The sequence below is a fragment of the Aethalodelphis obliquidens genome, unplaced genomic scaffold (genome assembly GCF_003676395.1).
Source record: "Aethalodelphis obliquidens isolate GAN/ISIS:26980383/991018 unplaced genomic scaffold, ASM367639v1 scaffold21, whole genome shotgun sequence".
NCBI lineage: Eukaryota > Metazoa > Chordata > Mammalia > Artiodactyla > Delphinidae > Aethalodelphis > Aethalodelphis obliquidens.
This window is the reverse complement of record NW_020837965.1, coordinates 26,239,303-26,266,640: the sequence shown is the minus strand read 5'-3', so window position 1 is coordinate 26,266,640 and position 27,338 is coordinate 26,239,303. Positions and strand designations below refer to the sequence as shown.

The following is a 27,338-nucleotide window of genomic DNA, read 5'->3' as shown; positions in this document are numbered from 1 at the left end:
ACTTAAAGAAACAAAGCTTTGAAAGCTTTGTTTAGAAACGGTTTCAAATTAACAGAACAGTTGTATTAATACAATGGTTCAAAAACAGTCTAACCCTTTACCCAAATTCCCTTTTGTTAGCATTTTATCACATTTTCTTGATCATATTATAGCTGTGCTGCTCTCCCTTGAGCTTGCTCCCTCCCTCCCTCCGTGTGTGTGTGTATGTGTGTGTGTGTATAATTTTTACTGAACCACTGTGGATAAGTTGCTTACGTCAAGCAAGACCCTCTACCCCTAATACTTTAGTTCCTGTTCTGATAGGGATGGTCTTTGACATAGCCACAGTTCATAAACTCAAATTGAGAACTGATAGAACACTTTGTCCAGTCTGCTGTCTTATACCAGCTTGGCCCAGTGATGTTCTTTGTTTTACCTTTTCCCTCTTGTACTGGATCTGGGCTGGCATCAGGTATTATACTTAATTGTTGTGTTCCAGAATCACTTTTTAATGTTTTGTAAAATTACTTTGATTTGTATTTCTTTACTTAAGTGTCTAATTTTGGGGAGATTTGTAGGATTATCATCTCTCTTTGAAGGAATTCAGACTAAGTTTTTGGCTAGGAAGAAGCTTCTGGTAAACCAAACAAGATTCTCTAAAAATTATTTCTTTTATAGGTCGTTGTACAATAGAGAAGGTTTGTTGTTTTTGGTTTTTTACATTAAATTTTACTTGTCTACTTATTCTTTTGTTTTGGCTGCGTTGGGTCTTGATTGTGGCACACGGGCTTCTCATTGCAGTGGCTTCTCTTGTTGCAGAGCACGAGCTCTAGGCGCACGGGCTTCAGTAGTTGTGGCGCACGGGCTTAGTTGCTCTGCAGCATGTGGGAACTTCCCGGACCAGGAATCGAAACCTTGTGTGCTGCTTTGGCAGGCAGATTCTTAACCACTGCGCCACCAGGGAAGTCCTTGTCTACATATTCTTGGTTTGATACGTGTTTTCCATGGACAGATACATTCTTTTTCCTTCTACGTATTTTATCAGAGCCATCTTGCGTGTTTTCTGGAAATGGTCTGTGCCCTAATAGGCCTCTTGTAAAGAAATCAAATTTCCTGTGTTCTGCGTCTCATTTCCAGCGAGATCTGGATCATTCATGAGGCTCGTCATTTTCAGAATTTCATTATTTTCCTCAAAGGTTAACAACTCTACCATTCTTGCCAAGTTAGACCTTTTGTGTAGTAACTACTATGTGGCTTTTTTTTTTTAACTCTAATATCTCACCTATCTGGATTATAGCTAATTCCCAGGAAGAAATAGACACTTCTAACATGATGACAAAGTGTGTGCCCAGAATTCTTGTTCTTAGACATGTCGGAGAGCCCACAAAGCCTTTATTTACGCACCGTTTATTTTTAATTTATTCAGAGTCGTAGCGAGTTTGGTCAGTGGTTTCTAAGACCGTAGTGAATAGACAGCAGCTTAGGTGTGGTGTGCCGTGGAGTGGCAGTGAGAGGGGTGACTGAGGGCGATGGCCGGAGCGTGATCTCGGTGTGCTCGTGGGCAGGGGGCCCTGGCTGGGAGCCCTGCAGAGGAGGGCAGATGCCTCTGACCATCTGCAGGCTCTGGAGCCACATCAGGGCACGTCCTGGGGACCCCCAGCCCCGCCCGCCACCATCAGGCTCCGGGAGGGTTATATCTAATTATGACGGTCAGTATAATACAGTCCCAAAAGGCACGCACCTGAGGATGAGCCTCTGCCGCTTCTTAGGCATGTTGTTTAACCCCTCTGGGCCTCAGGTTTCACATCTGTAAAGTAAGGATATTAGAAGTAGCCACCATGTGGGGCTCTGGAGACGATTAGCTGAGAGGGTGCAGGGCCATTGCTTGGCACAGCTCCGGGCATGGGAAGTGGTCCGTGAGTGTCAGCTCTCATGGTCCCTTCAACGATGTTGTTGTGTGGTGGTAGTGTTCGGAAAGTAAGGAAGTAAGTGATTCACTTTTAGAACTCTTTGTTCCAACCCTGCTGTGTGGCTGCCTGCCATTGGCAGCAGAAAGGCTCAGCAGTTATTATCACTGCTTATGGTTTTGTGAAGGGGACTTAGGTCAACGAATGACTGATTTATATAGGGTAGGATGTACCATATGATGGTGCAGACATCACATCTGGTGTTGGTAGTAATGGACGAGTTCATTTGAAATTTGATGAAGACCAGGAGTCCCAAGAGGACTTCCTGGAAGAGGTGGCATTTGAGTTGTACCTTGAAGAATATGGCTGACAGCCAGCACACTAAGGGCTAGTAACTACGTGCCTGACCATTCTGAGCACATTAACTGTGTTGACTCATTTGATCGGCACAGCAGTCTTAGGCCAGTGCTGCTGTTTTCCATTCTAGTTGTAGAAACTGAGGCACAAAGAAGTGAATTTGCCCAAGTTACATTCCAGAGCCCCCCTAGATACTCACCAACCCAGTGAAGAAAAGATCCCAGAGTTAAGCCCAGGCACGTGCAAAGGCTGGCCGTGGGCATAGAGGTGGACACGGGCATCGGTGGAGGCGGGTAGGCGTGAGTGGGGATGGAGCCCTTGAATGCAGGGGGGGGAGCTCGGGAGCCACTGACGAACTTCAAAAGCCATTACCGTGAAAATCCCCAGACACACCAAAGTAGAGGCCAGCAGACCCCCATGTGCACCGGTGCTCAGCACTGAAGCGTTTTGGACTGAGCAGGTGACATCATTCAAGCTGCAGTGTAGTTAAAATCAAGTTTTGATGCTTAAAAGGGCAAATCTTTATTCACATAGAAAACTTTACTTTCCTTAACAGGTCATTTTCCAGGGTTTCCAGGCAATTAAGATTTCCCTGTAGTTATATGAAATGTGCTGACCTTTTGTGTTCCGTTGACTAAATTTTTGCTAAACTCCCATTTGTGTGGCAGGTTGCTGTTGTCAAAATGAAGAACACTGAACGCATATATGCCATGAAAATCCTCAACAAGTGGGAGATGCTTAAAAGAGCAGAGGTAAGTGTGGAGCATTAAATAAATAAGTAAACAGGGGTTTATATGCACGAAAAGGGGTGATGAAGCCCAGCTGGGTAAGACCACATCTGGGCCTTCCTTCCTTGACAAGGGCAGGCCGCTCTTTGTCAACAGGACCTCAGCCCCCTCCCAGCGCCGTCTGCCTTGGTGTTGACTCATTACCAGGTGTCCTGCTCACAAGCTCCCCCTCAGGTGTGTCTGCAGGGGCAGTTTAAAACCTCCATGGAGGGACTTCCCTGGCGGTCCAGTGGTTAAGGCTCCACACTTCTACTGCAAGGGGCCTGGGTTCGATCCCTGGTCGGAGAACTAGAATCCTGCATGCCTGTGGCATGGCCAAAAAAAACCCAAAAAACAAAACAAAACCCTTCAGGCATTTATCTCAATTCTGCTCCCTCTGCAGAAGGAATTATTGAATTTGGAAATGTTTTGTATTCCCTCCTCGAGGGGAGTGAAGATTATAAATAAAAGTAGATGACTGCTGCATGGCAGCCTCTGACCCGCTTTTTCTTCGTCCATCCCTGTGGCGGCTGTTTCGTGCCCCCGACCCCGCTCTCCCCAGCCCCACGCCCAGCCCCCACTGAGACATAGGTTCTCCCTCTGGTCCTTGCCAGACTCACCTCCACTGCCTCCCAGTGTCTGTACCGCCCGCCCTGTGTGTTCCTCCATTTCACATTCACCTTGGAGCCAAGGGTCCTTCCTTTCCAAGGGCACGTTGCCATCAGCCTCCTGGCTTTGTCCTTTCTGAGCTGCCCCATCACTGTCCTTTGTCCTCTGATTGGCTCAGTGCCCGCTCTGCACCCAGGCTGCTGTTCCCCTCCTCACACCGCTGCTGCCCTTTGTTTGCCTGGCTCTCTCCCCTCCAGAATCGGCCACCTCCTCCTTTCGACATTCCTTCTTGGTTTCTGGCCTCTCTCATCCTGTCACTAAACCCTCCTCGTGATTCTAGGTGGCCCTTTCCTCTTTTGTTCTGGATTTTTACCTGCCGATGACAGTCGCCACCTTGTGCGGACAGTACACACGCCTCTCACTGAGGCCGCGTGGCTCTCCTGAGCTCAGGTTTTCCCTCCCTCGCCGGGCACTTCCGCTTCAGCATCCCCCCCCCCCACCCCGCCCCCAGCGTCTCAGGTTCATCATGTTACACTGCGTGTGGCTTTTCCTCCTTCCCTGTCTACACCCGTTTCCTCTTTCCAGCTATAGCACCCAGCACAAGGTCTTACACCTGTTTATTGCTCAATAAATGCATGTTGGTTGACTGAGTCGTCACCAGTTTTGCAGCCACCAGGGCTCGAAATGTGGGTGGCCCATGACTCGGCCTCAGCCACCCCCTTCCGAGCCTCCGTCCCTCTTGGCTCCGCTGGTGTCCTCCCCGCCATCCTCACCCATCACCTTCCTCACCTCGTCCTGCAGCCTCGGCCCTGGCAGCCCTTCTTCATGTCATCACTGGCATGTTGGCAAACACAGGAAAATCACTGAAGCAGTTCTCTTGTCGGGGGAAACGTCTACTGTTGCATGAAAGTTTGGGAAAGGAAATAAGTGTTTGGGGAAAGAAATACTAGCAGCAAATTCTATTGAAGTTTATATTTTTACAGGAGTGATTGATTTTTGAAAGGTGATAGCTGAGCCATACATGGTATGACTTGTTATGTTAACCTCTGGAGTGAAGTGTGTGTGAGGTCCTCAGGTTAGGGAGAGGTGATTCTCACCTTATCATACTAGTTAGTATTTACCCAGATGTCACCGTGAGTGAGTACATTTTAGAAAAGTAAATATTGCTTTTTAAATGTAAATCTGGTTACACAGAACCTATTTAACTGGCATACTCAGCGCCAAGTCCAAGATTGTCTGCTAATCATGGTGATTATCCTAGAATGTGTACAATGGGCTGTAAGTGTATGTGTGTGTGATACCTACAAAAATGTAATATAGATACAGTGCTGGTTAAGGTAATTTATCTTTTTATTCACATTTCATTTAGTGGGCTTATTGTATTGTATTTTTATTTTTTTAAGTTTATTTTATTTATTTATTTTTGGCTACGTTGGGTCTTTGTTGCTGCGCGTGGGCTTTTCTCTGGTTGCATCGAGCAGGGGCTACTCCTTGTTGTGGTGCGCGGGCTTCTCACTGCAGTGGCTTCTCTTGTTGCAGAGCCCAGGCTCTAGGCATGTGGGCTTCAGTAGTTGTGGCACATGGGCTCAGTAGTTGTGGTTCACGGGCTCTAGAGCGCAGGCGCAGAAGTTGTGGCACATGGGCTTAGTGGGATACACGGCATGTGGAATCTTCCCGGACCAGGGCTCGAACCCGTGTTCCCTGCATTGGCAGGTGGATTCTTAACCGCTGCGCCACCAGGGAAGCCCTTCGTCGGCTTATTTTAAATATTTAATTTTATAATATTGACTTCAAAAACTCATCTTTAAAAGCATGAATTCAACAAGAGTTGGCAGTAGAAAAGTCACTAGGCAATGGAAGTTCATAACTTATAGACCGGGCTGGGCTTTTAGTTCTTTATTTTTTTGGTCATAAAAAAAAAATTAGAAAGTTTATCTGCTCTTAACACTATTGAACAGTATGTACATTTCCTCTCTGTGGGTACCATACTGGCGATCCTGGTTTAAGAACGGGCTTTATGCTGAGTGTTGTTCCTTTTAAATACAGATTCTACCTGTGTATTAAAGCTCTTAAAAAAAAATCAGCAACCCACAGCAGCCTAAAAGACGGCCTTCTGCCCGTGTGCTGCAGGCCATGGGTCTTCATAGGAGAGTCCTGTTAGCATCATGTGCATCAGTGTACTGTAAATAAATCACATTTCTTGAGAATAAGCGACCCAGGTCTGTAACTCAGATCAGTAAGCAGGTTTGTGCCCTGTCCGGCCAGCCGTGTGGCTCCTGACCTGTAGTCCTGCGATGGGGGTGGGGTGGAGGGGATGGGACATGAGGGGCAGCCACACCACAGGCTACCCCGAGAAGTCGGCGACACTGGAATGGGGGGCAGCTCAGAAGCTGTAGCTGAAACGCACGCGTGAGCTGGGGTGAACCTGGCGTGCTGGCCCTGGAAGCGGCGTGTGTGGGAGGGTGGGTGCAAGCCCCAGGTGGGGAGGTGAGTTCTCAGCGGCCCTTGGTGCACCGGGGTGAGGGTTGGGCTGCAGGAGCAGGAGAGAGCAGAGGTTCAGCTGGTGCCAGGAGCCCCACTGGGAGGCGGCGGTGCGCCTGGGTCCCTGCGTCCCAGAAGGCCGGGGACACTGTCTGCAGAGCCTCTGTCTGCTTGGGACTGTGCTCTGCAGGGCACTTTCCCGATGGACACAGACTGACTTTCTCCCCAATTCTTTACAGACGGCTTGTTTCCGGGAAGAACGCGATGTGCTGGTGAATGGGGACTGTCAGTGGATCACCACGCTGCACTATGCCTTTCAGGATGAAAATTACCTGGTAGGTGTGGGTCACCAAGAACTTAAGGACTCTATCAAATGGCATCTCACTGAAGTGTTTCGATTCCTTTGTGCTGCCACTAAAAAATGAGTGAGACCCGGAACTGTCGTTGCCTAAATGTGTATTTGACAGATAAAACTGAGGTTTGTTTTCGTGTAATCGTCAGGTGGACTCTTCCCTCTAATCACTAGATAAGGGGCTTATTGTATTCTTGGTTTATTATAAACTGGGGGTTAAAACATTTTCTACCTTGAATCACTAAAAGAGTAAGGAATTGCTGTGGGGATTTAAAATGTTTGACCCTTTAACCGAGTGGGTGTTTCTGCCACGTTTCCCTGACGGCCAGGTCGAGTGGCACGTGCTGGTTTGCAGCCCTCCCCGCTGGAGCCGCTGACACAGGTTTTGGGGTGACTCTCGGTCCCCTTGTTCTTGTCACCTGTTTGTTCTGATTGGAGCTGGGGCTCACTTGCAGTGTAGGCTAATCAGCTTTGTGATCACGTGCGTGGGTAGAATTGCGCTCGGACGCCTAGTAGAACAGATGCAAGACAACCAGTTTGGAGTGAAAGGGACACCAGACTTTTGGCTCAGGGCCTGCGTGACTCCACGACTGCTTTGTTAGGACTTTTAACTCTGAGAATGACTTTCCAGGTTTGCCTAAACCTAAAAATGTCCGCACCGTGGAGCTCTGGGTAGACGGGGCCTGGGCAGACCTCAGGGAAGCCGGTCTCAGCCCAGCTCCTCTGGCCGGGGCACAGCTGGCATGTTTCCCCAGCAGTGGCTGCACGGGGCCTCGAAGGCAGGGGCCTCGGCTGTGTTCTCGAGAACAACTGACTTGTAAGTTCACTCGCAGTAGTGGGCTGCATTTGCTTACAAGTGGAGTCATGGAGGATTTCTTTTATTTATCTTAAAATAATCTCTTGCAGACATCAGAGAACTCCCTTGGATACAGTAGTCTAGGATTAGGTGAAATAGTTCGTTATAGTCTTTATTTAGATTGAAAACACATGTGTTTGATGGAAGGGGCAGCTGGGGTTTATTGAGCACAACCTGTGGGTTATCGCGGTCACTCTTCCCAGTGGCCAAGTGAGTCAGGCATTCATGATTTTCCACCATTTTATGAATGGGGTCTGGGGCAAGGAGGGAGGAAGTCATTTGTCCAAGCTTATCACACAGATACAGGGATTGTGCCAGGCCCAGCCCGGGCCCCTCTGGCAGGAGGTGGTGCGCGGTGCCCTCCCTCTGGCTGAGAAAAGAGTCCTCCTGCTTGGGGCCATCTTTCCATAACCCGTTGCTTCTGGGACCAGTGTCCCTGCGTTGAGTGGACTGTCTCCAGTTCACTTCCTATTTTGATAAGAACTGAATGAAATCTCTAAGGAGTGCTAGTCTGGGTCTGCACAGAAGGAAGACAGCTTTTTCTGTTTCAGATAGTTTCCCTGCAGTCGGCGTAGCGTGTTGCCAGCTTATTCTGAGTCAGAGCAGCCGGTAAGGAATTCCGGTGATGGAGCATCTTCTTGAGTTTGGGAGCTCCCCAGTCAGACGTACGGTGAAGACCGCGGAGAGGAGGATGGCAGGGGCCCTGGCCCTTCCTAGTTCGTGAACACGGGGCTGCAAGACCGGGTTTGGCTCCTGCCTCTGCCACCCACGAGTGGCGTTTTTAGGGGCGGTCACTGCCCTGCGGGGAGGAGGTGAGGAGGAATGAGACAGGAAGTGAGCGGCCTGAGTGCCGCTGGGGCGCAGGGTGCAGCAGGGTGAGGGGTCTTCCGTGACACGGAGCCCACCCCACAGAGCCCGCTTGTGTTAGAGTTGCTACTGTGGGTATCTAGACTGGGCGTTTCGTAAGAATTAAACTTGTTTCACCAGTAACTAAAAGGGTGTTGCCTTATCGACTCAAGTCAGGATTCTGTGTTATGTGACAGGGGACATAATTGGTAGCGTTCTCTTATTCCAAAAATACGTTTCTACTTGCCTGCCCTATCAGCCTTTGCAGGTTACTCTTCTTGTAAACTTGTTTTCCAGGAGCCCATTAATCGTATTTGGCACCGCTGTGATACACTTTTGTTTTTCTTTTCAGATTTCTAGGTGGACAGGGAAACCGCTGAGCTCCGCTAGATGCGGCGCTTGCCTCACTCCCACTGTTTTCTTTTGGGGCACCCGATTCTCCTTCACCCGTGTGTCCGTCCACAGGTGCTGTGGTCTGCTCCCCCGGATTACCTGTGCTCTGCCCAGCTGTCGTTCTGCCCACCCTCCCCAGCGCTGTCACCCTTGCCTCCTGCTGGGCCCCTCTCTGGTCCTGCTCTCGTCCCTCCCCCTCGAGTCTGCCCTGCACAGGGCAGCCAGAGGAAGCTATAATCGTGGAGCAGGATGCAGCTTCTCGTGGTTCTCAGAGTGGAGCCCGACGTCCCTGCCGTGGCCCGCGGGGCCCGGCCTCAGCCCGTCTGCACTCGCCGCGCTCTGCCCCAGTTGCCGGTTCCCGTGTCTCCAGGGGCCACGTTCCTGCTCCTCTCAGTCCCTTTGTCTGGAAGGCGACCCTGGACCAGCCGGCTTCCTTCTGCCCTTCAGACCCCCGGGCTGGGTCCTCACGGTGTCCGTGTGCGGGAGCCGCCAGTCGGGCCCTCCCACGCCTACAGTTGGGTTTTCTTCCTGGTCCCGTCACTCTGAATTCCTGTGTTCACCTCCCCCCACGTGATGTCAGCCCCGTGGAGGAGGGACCCGTCGCCTAGCGGGTGCCGACAAGTTTGTTACTGAGAGAGTGAGCGAGCAGACGTCCTTTGAGAGTCGTCTGTGTGACCGGAGTTGTGCCAGGCGTGGGAGCGACAGGACTCCCGCCCGTAGAAGCCGCTCTTGGGTGGAAGGGATGGGTGACAGTGCCAGGAGGCCAGGGTGGGAGGCCCGACTGAGGCTGCCGTTGGGCAGGAGGGGGCAGGGAGATCAGGGAGGCTTCTCAGCGGAGGGGTCGAGTGAGGTGAGTCTTGAAAGCTGAGTTCTGAGGCAGGATGGGAGGGCTGTTGTGAACAGGGATCTGCAGGGAAGGCTTTCCTCCTTAGACAGGCCCGGCCACGGGCTGATGGCTGCCCTCTCCCAGGAGACACTATGCCTCATTTAAGACCAAGGACCTGGAGTCCAGTTGCCTGGGTTCACATCCTAGCTCTGCTGCTTGCTAGCTGGGTGACTTAGGCTGCGTCATCAAGCCTCCTTTCCTTACCTGTAAACCACGGTCATGACAGTAGCTGTGGCCAGGGCAGTTTTGAGGATTAACAGTGATGGTGGCTGTAAGTCGTAGAACCTGAAGGCACAGCACATTATAGTTACACCACGAACGGTAGCTCTTAGTACTAGGGTCTCCATAATACTAAAGGATTGTCTCTCTGGCTGAGTCATCGGGGAGTGGGATTTCCTCTCTCTGTTCATTGGTTAAAAGTTAACTGCTCAGACCAGGGCATCCATCTCTTAAAAGCATCAAAGGGGGCGGTTCCTGGGGGGAACAGCTTCTCCAGCGGTCTCTGCTCGGCAGCCCCAGCAGTAGGGGTGCTGGCTGCCGCCCTGACTCTGGCTATGCCAGTCTCTCTCTGCCTGGTGGGATGACCCCATCAGGTCTCCACAGCCCCTGGGGCTCCTCCACCGTAGCCTTCAGGGTGCAGCCAGAGGGGCTGTCTTCCAGTGGAAGACTGTCTTCCGGTGGAAGGCTGCCCAGCACTGCTGGCCCCGGGCCCGTGAGCGCTGAGCGAAGGGATGGCCCAGTGCTCTTGGTGGAGCACACCCAGCGCCTCGGCCTTTGCCCTCTTGGGGCTCTGGTTTCCACTCCAGCAGTGCATTCTCTGACCCTTCCGTGGGGATGCACCCATAGGAACTTACCTTTCAGTTTGTTCATGAAACTGTTTTTCTAATAAGAGCCGCTGGTTTTGTGATTTTAGGTAATTCACCTCCCTTCTCTGGTCCTGTGTCCTCTTCGTGTGGCAGGAGAAACTGGAGAAATAGTTTTAAACCGCACAAAACTTGATGGAGTATTATTTGTGCTTCCACTTTGGGCCATTAGCTTTTAGAGCACCTCCTGGAGTGTCGAACCTTTCAGTCATTTTTTCCACTGATTAAATATATGTACGTGTATATATGTATTTTCCCCATCTAGGCAGTTATTATCTTAGCATTTGCTTTGAAGAAGATGGTCTGTCATAATCAAGGATGTTTGTCATCTCCACATATTTTTTTTCCTAAAGGAGTTGGCGTCTTCTGCCTATGTTGGTTCCTGTGTGCCTCTTGACATGATTTATAAAGTCCTTCCAATTTTGGAGGGGGAGGATTTCTCACAAAGAAAAAGAAAAAGTTCCTGTCCAGGAAGTTTCCATTCTAGCACATCTTCAGAAGAAGATCATCTGTTTTTCATAATCAAGGATGTTTGTTATTTCCACATTTTTTTTTGAGAAGTTGGCATCTTCTGCCTGTGCCAGTTTGTGGTCTAGACAAAGAATATCCAAGTGTTGGGATGTCCTGCCCCCCACGTCCCCACACGCCTGGTCCCTCTGTGGACCGATCGCAGACTCTTAACCACCCATGGCCCTGGGGGAGTCGGGTCCCCCACAGAGTTGGAATCAGGCAGGTCATCAACTGCTGGAATCACTCAAATGAGGTGTGGCCATTCCCGGGGTTCCCGGGCAGAGAAGGCGGGTCAGGTGCAGGTGACACAGCTTTACTGATGGCAGTGACAGCTCAGCTCACCAGGGAATGCAGCACGGGCCCTGAGAACAGGTTATATAGTGTGTGCTGAGCCAGCAGAGACACCCGTCAGACCATAGCCCAAGATGCCCTTTCTCAAACATTGAATATCCTCCCTGCACATATAGGAACACCAGCCCTTCGGGGCGCAGACACTTGGGGAGACAGAGGCTCAGCTGCCTATGCATGGGCTGGGGTCTCTAGGGAGACACTGTGAATCTGCATCTGTTCTTTCCTCTCCTGCCTTTACTGTAGGTGAAATTTCCATATACGTTTATTTTCCTTCTGAATTTTGTATGTCATTAGTCTCTCACTGTATCCGTGAATCAACACAAAACTATTTTAATTTTCATTTCTTTATAATGTATGTTATGGGACTTCATTTTGTTATTTTCTTCAGACATTATTATTTTGTTTATTCTTCTTTAACCTAATTAAAAAATGGGCGGAAGGGACTTCCCTGGTGGCGCAGTGGTTAGGAATCCACCTGCCAGTGCAGGGGACACCGGTTTGATCCCTGGTCCGGGAAGATCCCACATGCTGCGGAGCAACTAAGCCCGTGCGCCACAACTGCTGAGCCTGTGCTCTAGAGTCCGCGTGCCACGACTACTGAGCCCCTGTGCTGCAACTACTGAAGCCTGCACGCCTAGAGCCCGTGCTCTGCAGCAAGAGAAGCCACCGCAATGAGAAGCCCACACACCGCAACTAAGAAAGCCCGCATGCAGCAATGAAGACCCAACACAGCCAAAATAAATAAATTTTTTAAAAAAAGGGCCGAAGAACTGATAGACATTTTTCCGAAGAGGAAATGCGGCTGGCCAACAGGCACGTGAAAAGACGCACAACATCGCTAATCATCAGGGAAATGCAAATCAAAACCACAGTGAGATATCACCTCACACCTGTCAGAATGGCTATCATCCAAAAGAACACAAATAACGAAACATTGGCAAGGTTGTGGAGAAAAGGGAGCCCTCCTACACTGTTGGTGAGAATGTAAATTGGTGCAGCCACTATGGAGAACAGTATGGCATTTTCTCAAAAAACTAAAAATAGAATTACTGTATGATCCAGCAATTCCACTCCTGGGTATATATCCAAAAAAACCCCACCAAAAACACTAATTTGAAAAGATATATGCACCCCAATGTTCATAGCAGCATTTTTTGTTTGTTTGTTTTTTTACAATTGCCAGCCTAGGCGTCCATCAACAGATGAATGGATAAAGAAGATGTATATATGTATATAACATATATGTAATAGAATACTACTCAGCCATAAAAAAGAATGAAATTTTGCCATTTGTAGCAACATGGGTGGATGGGAGGGTATTATGCTAAGTGAAATAAGTCAGAGAAAGACAAATATTGTGTGATATCACTTATATGTGGAATCTAAAAAATACAACATACTAGTAAATATAACAGAAAAGAAGCAGACTCACAGATACGTAGAACAAACTAATTGTTACCATTGGGGAGAGGGAAGGGAGAGGGGCAGTATAGGGGTAGGGAATTGAAAAGGGGGTTTCTATGGGATTGTATGAGAACATGTGTGTGAAACTTGAAAATTGTAAAGCATTATAGAATTTAAAGAGTGTTTCATCTCAATAAAAATGAAGGGGATTGGGGTAAAATATTTCTGAAGAATATGAAAAAATGATTTGTACAAATCAAAAATAATAACACTGCTAGTTTACATAGGAAGATTGAACGATACCAAGAAATCAGCAGTCCTTTCAGGGGCTTCCCTGGTGGCCCAGTGGTTAAGACTTTGCGCCTCTATTGCAGAGGGTGCAGGTTCAATCACTGGTTGGGGAGCTAAGATCCTGTATGCCGCCCGGTGTGGCAAAAAAACCCCACAACAATATCTTGTATATCATTCAGCCATAAAAAGGAACGAAATTTGGTCATTTGTAGAGACATGGATGGACCTAGAGACTGTCATACAGAGTGAAGTAAGTCAGAAAGAGAAAAACAAATATATTAACACATACATGTGGAATCTAGAAAAATGGTACAGATGAACCGGTTTGCAAGGCAGAAATAGAGACAGGTGTCGCCTTATATGGACACCAAGGGGGGAGAGTGGGGGGGGGTGGTGGGATGAATTGGGAGGTTGGGATTGACATACATACACTAATATGTATAAAGTAGATAACTAATAAGAACCTGCTGTATAAAAATAAATAAAATCCAAAAAAAAAAAAAAAGAGAAACCAGTGGTCCTTTCATCAGTTTATAAATGGAATGTGACTTCTATATTGATACCATCTGATTGTGTTGTACAGGTAGAAATTTTATTGACAAGAAGAATAAGTATTTACTGAAATCTCTTCTCAACTACAGCAGCATCATGGTCCATCAGGGTCCTTGTTCTGGGGGGAAGTCCTGGATGACAGGAACTGCAGGAAGCCGTCCACCCGGACTTGAGGAGTCCAGAGCTCCTGCAGTGGAAGCTGACCTTTGGTTGTTAGGTTTCGTGGTGGCTGAATGTCGTCTTCTCTGCCCTTCTCTTCCCAACTGTAGTACTTAGTCATGGATTATTACGTGGGTGGTGATTTACTGACCCTGCTCAGTAAATTTGAGGACAAGCTTCCAGAAGATATGGCAAGATTCTACATTGGTGAAATGGTGTTGGCTATCGATTCCATCCATCAGCTTCATTACGTGCACAGGTAATCACCTTGTTATATATTTTATGGAAATCACCTTTAATGTGTCGGGATATTCCTTTCAGAGTCCCCTGAGTCGTGGACCCCAGTCCCAGGCTGTGCAGGGAAGTCGTGCAGTTAGCGGGTCCTCCCTTTGACTGCCATGGTGCAGGATGCCTTACCAGGTCGCTGCTTTACACCCCAGCACCTGGCTCCCAGGAGACCCCAGCTTTACGTGACTGTTGTGACGCTCTAATTGCTGTCAGCTGAAGTCACCTTGTCTTTTGATATTTACCTGCCATTGGCTCATGTTCTCCCCTGCCCAGCCCCCAGAGCTCATGCCTCAATCACCCATAAAACACTCAGGAAAGGGGGCTTGGGTTGAGGAGAGGAGCTCACATCACAGCATCGTAAAGGACTTGAATTGAGTGAGTGTAACTGCTCTTGCATGTCAGGCGGGGGCGGGGGGCGGGGGGCCCACTCCTGCCCTCCCCACCCCTCCCCCGCCAGGACAGCGGCCTTAGTGCCTCAGCCAGCCTGTGCCTCTGTGTCAGTCTCATTCTACCATTTAAGACAGTGCTTTAATCCTGTGGGGTTTGGGTGGGGTTTTGTTGGTTTTGTTCTGTTTTACTTATTTTATTTTTATCAAAGTATTTCACGGCAGTAGTTTTAAAAAGTCAAATAGTTGTACAGGGCTTAAAACAAAACGTGAGTCTCCAGCCATCCCCCACCCTGCTGCCCCTTGCCATAGGCAACAATGGACAGTTTTTACTTGTTTCTTCTGTTTACTTCCGTATTTCTAAATAACGGGCTTCATTGCTGTTTCCCTTTGTGTGTGGGGTGGGGAGGTCTTAGACCACGTCTGTCGATATGGAGATTTGACTCTTGGACACAAGTAAGTACATTCGTCTCTCATCCCTGTCTCCCACACAAACTCTCAAACTTCCCTCTCCCATCTGGCCCCAGTTAGTAAAATACAGTTGGCCCTTGAACAACATGGGTTTGAACTACACGGGTCCGCTTACACTCAGATTTCTTTCACTAAATACATAATACAGTCCTACACGGTCTGTGGGTGCAGACCCACGGCTATGGAGGGCCGACTGTGAAGTTATACTCAGATTTTCGACTGCGCAGAGGTTGGCACCCCAGCCCTGGTGTTGTTCAGGGGTCAAATGTAATAACTTTTGGTTAGATCAGTGTGTGGCGTTTATAGTATACTGTGTAAATATTACAGATGAGCCTTGTGGTATAAATAGTTACACTTCCTATGTAAAGTTTTGTTTCCTCTGGAGTTAATGATTGCACTGTTTTTTCTTTGGCTACTTCTCTGTGTAGCTGCCACTAACTATCCCCAAATATCGTGACCAAATTGTAAAGCTCTGTACGTTCAGACACACCAGCAGTCCTCGATCTACCTTCCCGGATCCATCCCTCTGTCTTTCCCACGCCTTCCTGCTCTGGTGGCTCTCATCGTGAGGTTTCTTTTTGAGTGGAGAGGTTCTCTTGCCGTCTCCCTGGGATGGGCTCCCTTGTTTTCTGAGTCATGCGTCTTTCTGTTTCTTGGTTTATTCTTCTGATTTGGTGGCACATATCCTCCAGCAGTTTCTGGAAAAGGAGGTGTGTGAAATAAATTTTTTGAGAGGAGCATCTTAATTCCATTCACATACATGACTGATAGATGATCCTGTGTGGAATTCAGTGTTGCCGTCGAGAGGTTTGCAGCTGTCATGAGTCCCCTGACCTTGCACTGTGGTCGGGCTGAGCCTCTGAGCCTGTCAGGGATTTTCCTAAGCAGACGCAGCTCCTGCTCTGAGGGTAGCAATGGCTACCAGTGTCAAAGTAACAGCCCTTCAAGTCCTGCCAAGAGTGTGACCTCATTGCCCTGCGGGGGGCTGGGGGGGCAGCTTGCCTGGGACCACACGCTCCTGCCCAGGGCGCTGTGCATAGGTCCCTGTGTCATGGGCGAGCCCAGGGAGCTGCCCCCCATAGCGGTTGCTGCTTTTAGGGCCATGAGGTTTGGGACAGGGCATTTCCTCTTTTTCCTGTTTTCTTTAATGTCGTTACGCCTGCTTTTATAACAGTTATTGTTGTTGTTTTCAACATTAGATTTTATACTCTTCTTGAGAGAACTTTGCCTAATTCACAACAGAGAGATGAATGTCTTTGTATTTGTCACAGAGCTCCAGGGAAATTAATTTGACTGTCTTTTGAATAGTTTATTCTTTCCTGTTTTTCCCTAATTAGGAAGCTTTCTCCTCATTTTCTTAATTGGTTGTGTAGAAGTTTTGCTCTGTCTTTTAATCTCTGGGCATGGTAGGAAACATTAAAATAATTCAAGAACTTTTTTTCCCTTAAAGTCAACTCCATATTCAGACTAAGTGCTTGAATGACCTAGTGAAAACAGTAAGCTTTGCGTTTTTGCTAGACAGTTCACAAAGTTAGGTAATACAGGAAGTCAGTCCTACCCAGTCTCAGGGGGATGTATGTTGAGGCTGCATTTGGCGGGGCCAGAAGTAAATGAGTTTCATCAGCACAAGAGTGTTCTCACTGGTGGATTTGAGGAGCGTGGTTCAGACCGTAGCTTGGGGCCCTTTCCCGTGGGAGGATGTGGGCCTTGGCGACTTCAGGCAGTGCCCGCCGCCCCGCCGGCCGGGCTTCTGCGTGCGGAACGGCTGCTCCCTGGCTCTGGACCCCTGCGAGGCTCACTGTGCCAGAAGCAGTGGGGAGCTCGGACCTGGGAGCCCACCCCCCCGGTGGGTGCCGCCGCTTCCTGAGAGGTCAGACCCAGATGCCAGCAGAGGCAGAGACGGAGAGCAACAGGCTCACGAAGGATCGCAGCTGGGAAATCACATCCCCAGAGAGAACAGAATACGTACAGCTTACGATCGAAATAAGAACAGGTACACTTTTAAGAGAAGGAATATTCAGAGAACAAGAAAGGCCTTAGAGGGCTTCCCTGGTGGCGCAGTGGTTGAGTCTGCCTGCCGATGCAGGGGACACGGGTTCGTGCCCCGGTCCAGGAAGATCCCACATGCCGCGGAGCGGCTGGGCCCGTGAGCCATGGCCGCTGAGCCTGCGCGTCCGGAGCCTGTGCTCCGCAACGGGAGAGGCCAGAATAGTGAGAGGCCCGCGTAATGCAAAAAAAAAAAAAAAGAAAGGCCTTAGAAAAGGAAAACTACAAAGCCGAGTAGAAGAGGCGTGGAGTAGGAGTAGAGGACCTGGATGAAGACAGAGGCAGCCCGGGGCCTCCAGGAGCCAGGCTGGCGCGGAGGCCTGTCCATGGAGGCACAGGGACCAGCCCCGCGCCACCTCCACTGAGCCTGCGGGTTGGTTTTGCAGTAGGAAGCCCCATGGGCGCACTGTGTGTCGCTCAGAAATGGGACTGCAGTGGGTGGGAGGGCCTCCCTTCTCAGCGCATCACGGGCAGAACAGGAAAGGAAAATCAGACTGCAGTCTGTCCAGGGCTGTAATCCCACCCACCTGGCCCCGCCCCGGCCAATTCCACCGTTTTAATCAGAGTCACAACAGCCGACAGAGAAAAGGCCCTTTCGGGGGACTGGAGCTGCTTCTCAGCTGTGCCCCTGACTCTACTGGAAAAGCGGCCACTGCTGGGTTTGGAGGGAGAATGGGCTGGGTTAGTCCCAAGCAAGGTGGTGGCCCATGGGGACAGTCCACTCATGGATTGGCTGCTCTCTCAGTTGGTGCTGTGGGGACCACCTGCCCAGCTCAGAAGCACTGCTGGTAGGAGCTCTGGGTTAGTCCTTGCCCTCGGCCTCCCTGGTGTTTTGCTGAGAGGGCCTTTCTTTGTAACCTCCCTGCATGCAAATGGGCAATTCAGTTTTTTTTTAAATAACATTTATTGATGTTATTATATTTTAAATAGAGAATCATGCTGCCCAGATAAACGAACACCATTGGGAAAAAAAGGTGCACGCATATGGTTAGCAGCTGAACACCTCTGGAGGGTATAAAGGGAGAGGGGCAACCTTTGTGAAGACCCTCCCCACCCGTCTTCTTAGACTCAAGTAGTGATTCACTGCTGCATAGTTAGGACTTTTTCCCCTTTGTATCTAAAAGCAATCTGTGGGGAGGCACTTTAAGATCATGCATACATCCTCTTCAGAGTGTCCCCCTACATTTAGTATCTGTTGATGATTTTTGCCTGGTCCAGCCTTTACTGTGATGGTTGCAAAATGACGATTTCCAAACTCCAGGATCCACTCCACGTTGAAGCGCCTCCCTTCTCTCCCATTTGTCTATTTATTATCAGTGTGGGTACCTGGATCCTTTGTCACCCCAACGGTTTATAATTTGTCATTGTCTGAATTCTTTTTATGCTTATATTGTCCTGTATTTGGCCAGTGGAAGCCCCTTCTACCTGACTCCCATGTTTCTGACATGCCCTCATCGTTTTTGAGAACTGCCTTAGTTTCTGGCTCATCTCGTACCTTCTCTGAGGAACCCTGGTGCCTTTAGTGGGGGATGGTTTTAAAGACCATATCTGGGTGCTGGGTGTGCTCAGAGTTACAGGGTGTCTGTTTTAGGCCCCTCAGTGGACAGAGTAAAGTGCATGTCTGTACACGTCTGCATTTATACATACAGACCCATGTCTAATTTGGGAATCACGAGTTACCCTTCTGGCTTTCTCCTGGTCCATTTCCGTCTCCTCCTCTGGCTCCCGGCAGCACCAGCACGTCCAGTCATTTGCCCAGCCCTGCCATGTATCTGAAGTAGCTTCAGAATTGCTCTGCTTTTTTTATTACTATAGTTTATAAATTTATTTATTTATTATTTTTGGCTGCGTTGGGTCTTTGTTGCTGCACGCAGGCCTTTCTCTAGTTGCGGCGAGCGGGGGCTACTCTTCCTTGCGGTGTGCGGGCTTCTCATTGCGGTGGCTTCTCTTGTTGCAGAGCATGGGCTCTAGGCGCATGGGCTTCAGTAGTTGTGGCTCGCAGACTCTAGAGCGCAGGCTCAGTAGTTGTGGCACACGGGCTTAGTTGCTCTGCGGCATGTGGGATCTTCCTGGACCAGGGCTCAAACCCGTGCCCCCTGCATTGGCAGGCGGATTCTTAACCACTGCACCACCAGGGAAGTCCTGAGCTACCAGGGACCCTCGCTCTGCTTTTATCCTACTAAAAACAAACCTAACCCTAGCCCTAACCCCACCTCCCAACTGCAAGTGTCAGGTTCTCTGCCGTAAGTTACTTAGGTTTGGGGTTTTTTTTCTACCCCATTTCCCTTCAGTGCTGTCGTGTTACTGGTTTGAAATACAATTGGGTTCACTGGTTTCATCAGCTTTCCATTTCAGGTGCCCCTTCCCATCTTTGTTGATTTCGTTTCATTTTTTAAGCATGTAGAACACAAGCATGCTTCGATAATACCAAAACTAAGCAAGGTTATACTCAGAACTGTCACTTCCTTCCTTATCGCATCCACCTCATTCCCTGCCCCTTCTAAGTAACCAGTTCCTTGTTTTCCGTTTATCGTGTGTGTGTGTGTGTGTGTGTGTGTGTGTGTGTGTGTGTATGCAAGATGAGCAGACATGTTTCCTTATTTCTCCTTTCCTTAAACAGAAGGTAGCATGGTTAAATATGCACTTAACGCATCTTGTTGTTTTCACTTAACGTATCCTAGAAATCATTCTGTATCAGCTCATGGAGCTCTTCATTCTCTTTTACGTTTGCACAGCACGCCACATGTATCGGTACCATAGTTAATTCTCTTGTGGGTGGACATTTAGGTTGTTTCTAGTATTTTGCGATTATAAATAATGCAGTAATGAATAACCTTGTACCTATATCTTTTTGTACTGTCGGTGTGTCTTTAGGGTGAATTCCTAGAAGTGGGATCACTGGATCGACAGAGAAATAAAATACATATTAGATATATACTAACATTTTTTTTAACTTTATCAGATGTTGCCAGTTTCCATCCGTAGAGATATACCTTTTTGTGTTCCTACCAGCAATGTATGAAAGTGCCTGTTTCGTTGCAGCCTTGGCAACATAGTATATTTTTATGTTTTTGCCATCTGATGGATTAGAGATGGTTATACAGTTGGGTTTTTTTGTTTTTGTTTTTTGTCTTTCTTGCGGAGTTGAATTTCATTTTTATATCTTTCTGTGTGAGTTATTTATTTCATGTCATTTGCCCATTTTTCTGATTTCTAGCTTTTTCCCTTCAGTTGCTAAACATTTGCCCTTTATCTGTAATATATGTTGCAAATATTTTTTCCCAGTTTGCCATTTGCTTTTTGATTTTGCTTATTGTAGTCTTTTGCCATGTAGATTTTTTAATGTATTAAATTTATTGGTCTTTTATTACATTGGGATTTTGAGTCATAGTTAGAAGTACTTTTTTTTAAAACCCCAGAGAAAAAGAAAACCCATGTTTTCTTCTAATAGTTTTATTTTTAACGTATGGATCTCTTATCCATTTGGAGTTTATTCTTGTATAAAGAATGGATCGGGGCTTCCCTGGTGGCGCAGTGGTTGGGAGTCTGCCTGCCGATGCAGGGGACACGGGTTCGTGCCCCGGTCCGGGAGGATCCCACATGCCGCGGAGCGGCTGGGCCCGTGAGCCATGGCCACTGAGCCTGCGCGTCCGGAGCCTGTGCTCCGCAACGGGAGAGGCCACAACAGTGAGAGGCCCGCGTACCGCAAAAAAAAAAGAATGAATCTGATTTTATCTTTAACTAAAAGGCTCTTCAGTTGTCCCAGCATGAAACTTATTTGTGTCTGCCCACTGATTTGAGATAACATCTTTATTATATACTCAGTTTCTTTATGAATTTGGTCTGTTTCTGGACATTCTATTCTGTTCCATTGTCGTCTTTCTCTCTGTGCTCTGGGACCACACTGCTTTAATCATGGAGGCTTGAAATCACGTACGGCCAAGTCCCCCCATCATACCTCTTTCTCTTCAGTGTTTTTCTAGCTATTCTTGCATGTTGGTTGTTCCATATCAACTTGTCTGGCTCCAAAAAACAGGACATTTTATTTATTTATTTTTAAATTTGATGGGCCCTTTAGTCTGTAGATTCAGGTCTTTTTTACTTCTGGAAAGTTCTCTTGGAGTATAGTTTCAAATGTTAGTTACGTTTTATTGTTTTGATTTCTTTAGGGACTCCTGTTATGTATATGTTGTGCCTTCTTTGCTTGTCTTCCATTTCAGTCTCCAGCTACTTTCTCTCTGACCCTTTTTAATTCTTTGTCTCATTTTTATTCTTCCAGACCTTTTCCTCCATTTCTTCAATGCCTTTCATTAGATTTTTATTTAAATTGATTCCCCTTTGGCATCTTATAATTTAGTCCTTATTTCTATTAAGATTTTGTCTTTTTCTTCTATTTCTTTCCTGGGTTAAATCAACTCTCTTTTCACTTCTCCCTATGTTTGTCTAGTTCTGTTTGTAGGTTTTTTTTGTTTCCTTTTTGTTTTGCCACACTGCAGGGCATGTGGGATCTTAGTTCCCTGACCAGGGATTGAACCCACGCCCCCTGCAGTGGAAGCACGGAGTCTTAACCACTGAACCACCAGGGAAGTCCCCTGTTCTTAGTTTTTATTTTTCTGACTCACTGAGGGATTATATTGTTTTGTTTTTCATATTCTTGGGTGTTTATTTCAGGAGATTTATTTCCGTTTGGAGTGCTAGAAGGGTTTTTTGCTTTGTTTCTCTTTTGGGGTAAGAATTGTCATCATCTTTTGCTCACATTTCTTTGTGAGACTCGTCTGTTGTGTTGGGAGTAGTTGGTGCTCCTGTGTGTTTTCATTGAGATGTAGCATTCTGTCACGTGAGGACAGCCCGCTGCTTTACCTGTCTCCTGCAGGTGGACGTTAGGTGGATCTCACTTTGTGGCTATTACAAGTTGTGCTGCTGGAAACATCCTTGTACTCTTCTTGGTGAATGTCTTCCTCTGCTTTTAAAGTTTCTGTTCCTTTTCGTGCTTATGTGGCTTTTCCAGTCGCATAAGCTTATTCTGCCAGGAAGGAGGGCTAGTTCCTTAAAGTCCACCCTGCCGTCCCCCCATCCCTGCCCGGTGTTGGCAAGTGCACAGAAGAACCGTCAGTAAGACCACGGGTTTAGTGGGACAGTTTACTTTCCTGCTGCTGTGTAACTGGGCAGACTGCTCCACTCTGGAGCTTCCCTGTTGTTGTCTCTAAAATACAGTTTTGGCGTACGTGGTGCTTTGTTGGTCTGTAGCTGTTTTGCCCCAGTTGCTCAGGCGTCTCTTCTCAGTGGTAACGGCCACGTTGACTCGCTTCACACTCTGTCCCTCTACCTCTTTTTGTATCTCCTCCTGTTTCTTTGTAGCACTTGCCCCGTGGATTGTACTCAGGGATGCCAAGACCATGTGCATATCTGTGCATTTGCATGTTCATTTCCTGACACCCCAGCTGGTGTGAGGCTTCGTGAAGGCAGGGCAGCGCCGTCTTGGTACTGTCGTAGGCCCGGGCTCAAGAGCAGCGCCTGGCACGAGGCAGGTGCTCTGGAAGCATTGGTTCGCAGGCTGGGTGGGTGGGTGGGAACAGTAACGGTGTCTCAGCGTGGTAATGGGGGATTAACTGGTGTGCAGGAGTGAGCGCTGGTGGTGACTGCTGCTGCCACGCCCGACTGCATCATCACGGGGATGTTTTCTTGGATTGTTACAGCTGTCATGACTGATGCTAGCGTTTCCCCCGCTGATCCGCTACCAGTTAAGGGCTTTGACCTACCTGATGTGTTGCATGGAAATGGTTAATTTATGTATTTATTTTACTAACAGAGACATTAAACCTGACAATGTCCTTTTGGATGTGAATGGTCATATCCGCCTGGCTGACTTTGGATCGTGTTTGAAGATGAATGATGATGGAACTGTAGGTATTTTTGTTGGAGATTTTCCATTTGGTTTTGGGGTTTGCTTGCAATTAGAAGGGGCTTATTTACATTTTCAATTTGAGATACAATTAAGAAACCAAGTTTATTAATGTAAATTAAGACGAATGCACTTAGGAGACACTTGAAATTTTCTATTTAGTTTAAAACATCTTTGTTTTTTATGTTTACAAAAGTAATACGTATGCCTTCTAAAAGGGGGGTTGTCAGGTTTCCTCAGATCCCTAGGCAGCTAAAAGTGTGCCAGCACGGCAGTGAAAGAGAGGCAGCCCTTGGGTCCTTGCTTAAAATGCCTGCCAGGTGGACAGACCTTAACTGGGTGATGGTGCATTCTCGTTTCCGTCTGGGGCGGGACTTCCTGTCAGCCAGGGGTGTTGCAGATGTAGAAATGGGGGCCTTGATACCCCTGTTCCAAGGGCCAACGGACACTCCCTGCACAGCAGGAGGACCTCCCCGGAGGGGCCGTCACCAGGAGGCTGGGCTTGGGCCTCAGCTGGACCAGCACGCTGGCTGAGTGGCCTCAGGTGGGGCTGCTGCACCTCACTCAGCTGCTTCCAGCCAGCGGCTTCCAGTGCGTTAGGGAGTCGTCTGCGTTCTCCCTTGCGGCCCTTGTCACAGTTTCAGTGTGAGGTGTTTGGGAGACTTTTCTTTAGAATCTACACATATCATAAAGTCTAATGCAACTACTTCTCCAGAGGAGAGCAGACCCCCGCCCCCGTTCTTACTGTGAGTTTTCAAGCAGCAGTAAAAGAACCTGTAAAACTGGCATCACTTGACAGTGTTTTCAAATGAGAGAAGCGATTTCCTCACTTTCTCTCCACAAAGCCAATCTCTTATTTCTGGAAGTCTTGACCACGCGTTGATTGATATATTGGTGCTGTCCCCGAAGCCAGTCTTGTAACGACGGGAGCAGTGGCCTTGGTCTGAGCCGGAGCGTTGGTCACCTCTCTTACCTGCATGGCACTCCCGTCCCGGTGGCACTCATCCTGCGATAGCTCCCGACGGCTGTTGCCCTGCTGCCCGGTCAGAGCTCCTGAGGACTCCCCGCTGAGTCATTCAGATGGCTCTGGGGCTGGCACCCAGGGAGAGCCTGGTCTTTGTGCAGACGGGCCTTCTGGATTGTTGTCTCCATGTCCTGCCTGACCCTCAGGCCTGTGCACTCCACGTGCTCTGAGGCCGGTCTGTGACCTCTCAGCCTGCGCAGCACCCTTGCCTTCTCCGGGATGGTTGCCACCTCACCAGTTGTAGCCCTCCATAGAGGTGTCGCTACGTTCAGGTCCATTCCCAGTGCCCCATGTAGGGAGTGTCCAGGCACCCAGCTGATCCCTGGACCTACTTCCAGACATTCCTGTTTGGGGGCCAGAGGGTAGGGTGTGGTGAGCAGCCTGGACTTCCCCTGGGAGCATGTTAGAAATGCAGCGTCTTAGAATCTCTGTCTCACAGGTATATGGTGTCCCTGCATGAAGGTCTGAGAAGGGTTGGGCTGATGCACATGGTCCTTGGACCACACTTTGAGCTGCAGTGGAGAATGTGTGTCTTCAGTGCCATGTGGAGGCTTGGTGGGCCTTTGGGCGTTGAAAGACCCAGCCTGCAAGAGTCCCGTGCATTCCGGACACTGCCTCTGTTTAGTGCTGTAGCAACACTTATTTGCATTGAATTTTGAATTCTTAGGTTTTTAAATCATGATCAGGTGCCAGTTTTATTCCATGATGATTTCATCATCTGCTGTCCCTGTTTTAGAGAAAATAATTAGGAATTTGAAAGTAGAGATGCCCTAGGGTTTCCCTTCAACACCAACCGCCCTCTCCCCTAAGGTGCAGTCCTCTGTGGCCGTGGGCACCCCTGACTACATCTCCCCAGAGATCCTGCAGGCGATGGAGGACGGCATGGGCAAGTACGGCCCCGAGTGCGACTGGTGGTCTCTAGGTGTCTGCATGTACGAGATGCTTTATGGAGAAACACCGTTTTATGCAGAATCCCTTGTGGAGACCTATGGAAAGATCATGAACCATGAAGTAAGCTGTCACATTTCCACACCCTGTTTGTTCTAGTCCCGAGGCGCAGGCCCCAAGGCAAGGGAGGCAGCCTGAGGGGGAGTCACTGGGGAAGAGGGACGGGGTGGAGTAGGCTGGGCAGCCAGACGGGAGTCTGCACAGGCTGCTGACACAGAAGGCTGGGTGGGAGGGGAGGTTCCAAGGATGCTTCTGTTTCCTGGCGGAGGGTGACGGGTTCATCGGGCCAGGATCGCTGCAGGAGAAGCGGGCTTCGGTAGGAAAACGCAGGTACCCGCGGTGCCGTGTGGGGTGGGAATTGCCAGAGAGGGTGGCCCACTGACCACCTGTGCGTCTGGATCCACCAGATGCCAGCTCAGACTCTCAAACCTGTTTGCCCAGAAGTCAGTTGTCATGAACAGATCACACATCTCAACATAGTAGCGTTCTTAGTCCTTTCTTGATCCTATTTCTTTTCCTCTTATTTTTCCCCTTTCCTTTTCCCAGCTGTTCATTTCTCACTTCAACGTTGCTTTCTTCTGTTTCCTTCGTTTTTCTGTTTATTATTTCTTCTTCCATCTAATGTTTTTGTCATCTGTATTTTTTCTTCATACTCCTTATCAAATGTCTTTCTAATGCCAGTTTCATCCTTTCTGCCTGTTTGCTTACAGCACTCTTTTTTTCCCCACCTGCTCTGTCATTCACACACCCCAGCAAGGTTCCCACTTGTCTGCCATCTGTCCTGCAGCCGTGTCTCCCTTTATTTGCTCAGATAGGGAGCAGATTAACACTAAAGTGGTAAAGGGTCTTCTGTTTAAATCAAAGCAAGTTATACTGTTTTTTAAAAAAACACTTTTCCCAAAGTAGAAATAATTTTTTATTTATAAATTAATATATACTTACTATAAAAACTTCAGACATGCAAAAGTGCATGCAGTAAATAGATGGTGAAAAACACCCCGTATACTTCTCAGCGAGACCTGCTGTTTCCAAGCGCCTGCCGCCTGTGGGGCCTGGCCTAGTGGTCTCTTCGTTCTTTTATTCAGTCTCCACTGTAGCCCGGGACAGCAGGGGCGGCTCAGTGCTCAGGCCCACTGTGCCATGGTGGTATGTGGCCTTGTGGACTTAAGCTGGCGTGGGGGGTTGGCATTTAGATAAATGGCATCACACTGCGTATGGCCGGGGTTTTGGTCCTCTTTCTGTCAGCACGCGGAGGTGGACCTTACTCTCTGTGTATGTGTGCACCGTATCTTGTTTTAACAAGTCCCTTTTTGATGAGCATTTAGGTACTTTTCAGTTTTCTTGGTCAGAATAGAATGGCATCATGAACATGTTATGTTTTCTCTTTGGGACCGTTTCTCTAGACTAAATTTTTGGAAGTGGAACTGCCACAGCTGTTGGCAAAATGCGTTCTGAAAGGCTGTGCCAGTTTCTCTCCCACCCACAGCCTGTTGTCAGCATTCTTTGCCACCTTGATAGGTGAAAATTTATCACTGTTTTAATTTATGTGCAATGTGGTAACAAGTCTGCCATGAGGAAAACCAGCAAGACTTATGATTTTTATGTTTGCTTTTCTGGAATTAGGCTTCATTAGCTTTGGTTGCACTTAGTTACCATGAAATAAAAAGTGACTGTTGCTTTGGAGCTGTTGTTTCTACTCTGTTCCCTGTGATGTCTGTGCACCTTAGATTTTTCTGAGTGTTTTCATCACGTGTCCCCTGATTTGCCCCCTTCCCCCTCCAGGAGCGGTTTCAGTTCCCATCCCACGTCACAGACGTGTCCGAGGAGGCGAAAGACCTCATCCAGAGGCTGATCTGCAGTAGGGAGCGCCGGCTGGGACAGAATGGGGTGGAGGACTTCAAGAAGCACGCGTTTTTCCAAGGACTGAACTGGGAAAATATACGAAACCTGGAAGCCCCTTACATCCCGGATGTGAGCAGTCCTTCCGACACGTCCAACTTTGACGTGGATGACGACGTGCTGAGGAACGCTGTAAGTGCAGCGGCCGTCCCCGTGTCGCACCCCAGGGGGTCTGCAGCGCACAGGGTCGCTCGCCTTGGAGGTGGCGAATCTTAGAACTGTGCTGGGCTCCAGAAGTTTTGGCAGTTGTCTCAAGAAAATGTACCTTTTATCCCAGCCTATGGCTTGGTCCTTAACATCCCGTTTTTAAAATGATGGGTTACTCAATTTGAGTAAAATGGAGTTATTAAATAGCTGTTTTGTTTTAGAATTCATCAGAATTACTTTTATCTTCATGGCTTTGTACCTTTGCGAAACAGCGTCAGGTACGTTATCACATTAGAACGTCACTTCCGTTGTCACCACTGCCAGGAGCCCGCCTGCGGCCCCACAGGTAGTACGTGGGCCTCAGGGTTTCCGGTCCTTCTCACTGACCCTGTGCGTGAGGACATCCAGACTTCCTGCCATCACGTGTGTTCAGCGTGTGCGTGAATGTTTCCTTACGCCTCAGGAAGTCAGGAGTGACAGTGGTGATGGGCCGATTTTGAGTTGCTGATGTTTCAGGTTGTGGGTTTTTCAAGTTGGGATGTGGCCCTGGGACCCTCTGGTGTCTGACCTTTTCTGTCAGGGCCTCTGATGCACTTGTCAGTATACCTTTGGCCCCCAGAGAGTTTTGCTCATGTGCTGTAAAACTATTTTGGCGTCATCAGAC

The 27,338-nt window shown here is 48.5% G+C and overlaps 1 protein-coding gene across 4 annotated transcripts in view; it reads left to right on the top strand.

Annotated features, from left to right (window-relative positions):
* The window catches only part of CDC42BPB (CDC42 binding protein kinase beta), a 121,029-nt gene that overhangs the window by 54,950 nt on the left and 38,741 nt on the right, over nt 1-27,338 (top strand). For all 4 annotated transcript variants that reach the window (XR_003435654.1, XM_027120648.1, XM_027120647.1 and 1 more), the window contains 6 exons: nt 2,912-2,995; nt 6,340-6,435; nt 13,674-13,822; nt 22,564-22,657; nt 24,491-24,691; nt 26,411-26,659. Coding sequence is in view for 3 of the 4 variants with exons in the window: in XM_027120648.1 (XP_026976449.1) it covers nt 2,912-2,995; nt 6,340-6,435; nt 13,674-13,822; nt 22,564-22,657; nt 24,491-24,691; nt 26,411-26,659 (873 nt within the window). In the remaining variant the exon portion in view is untranslated. The remainder of the gene's footprint in view (nt 1-2,911; nt 2,996-6,339; nt 6,436-13,673; nt 13,823-22,563; nt 22,658-24,490; nt 24,692-26,410; nt 26,660-27,338) is intronic.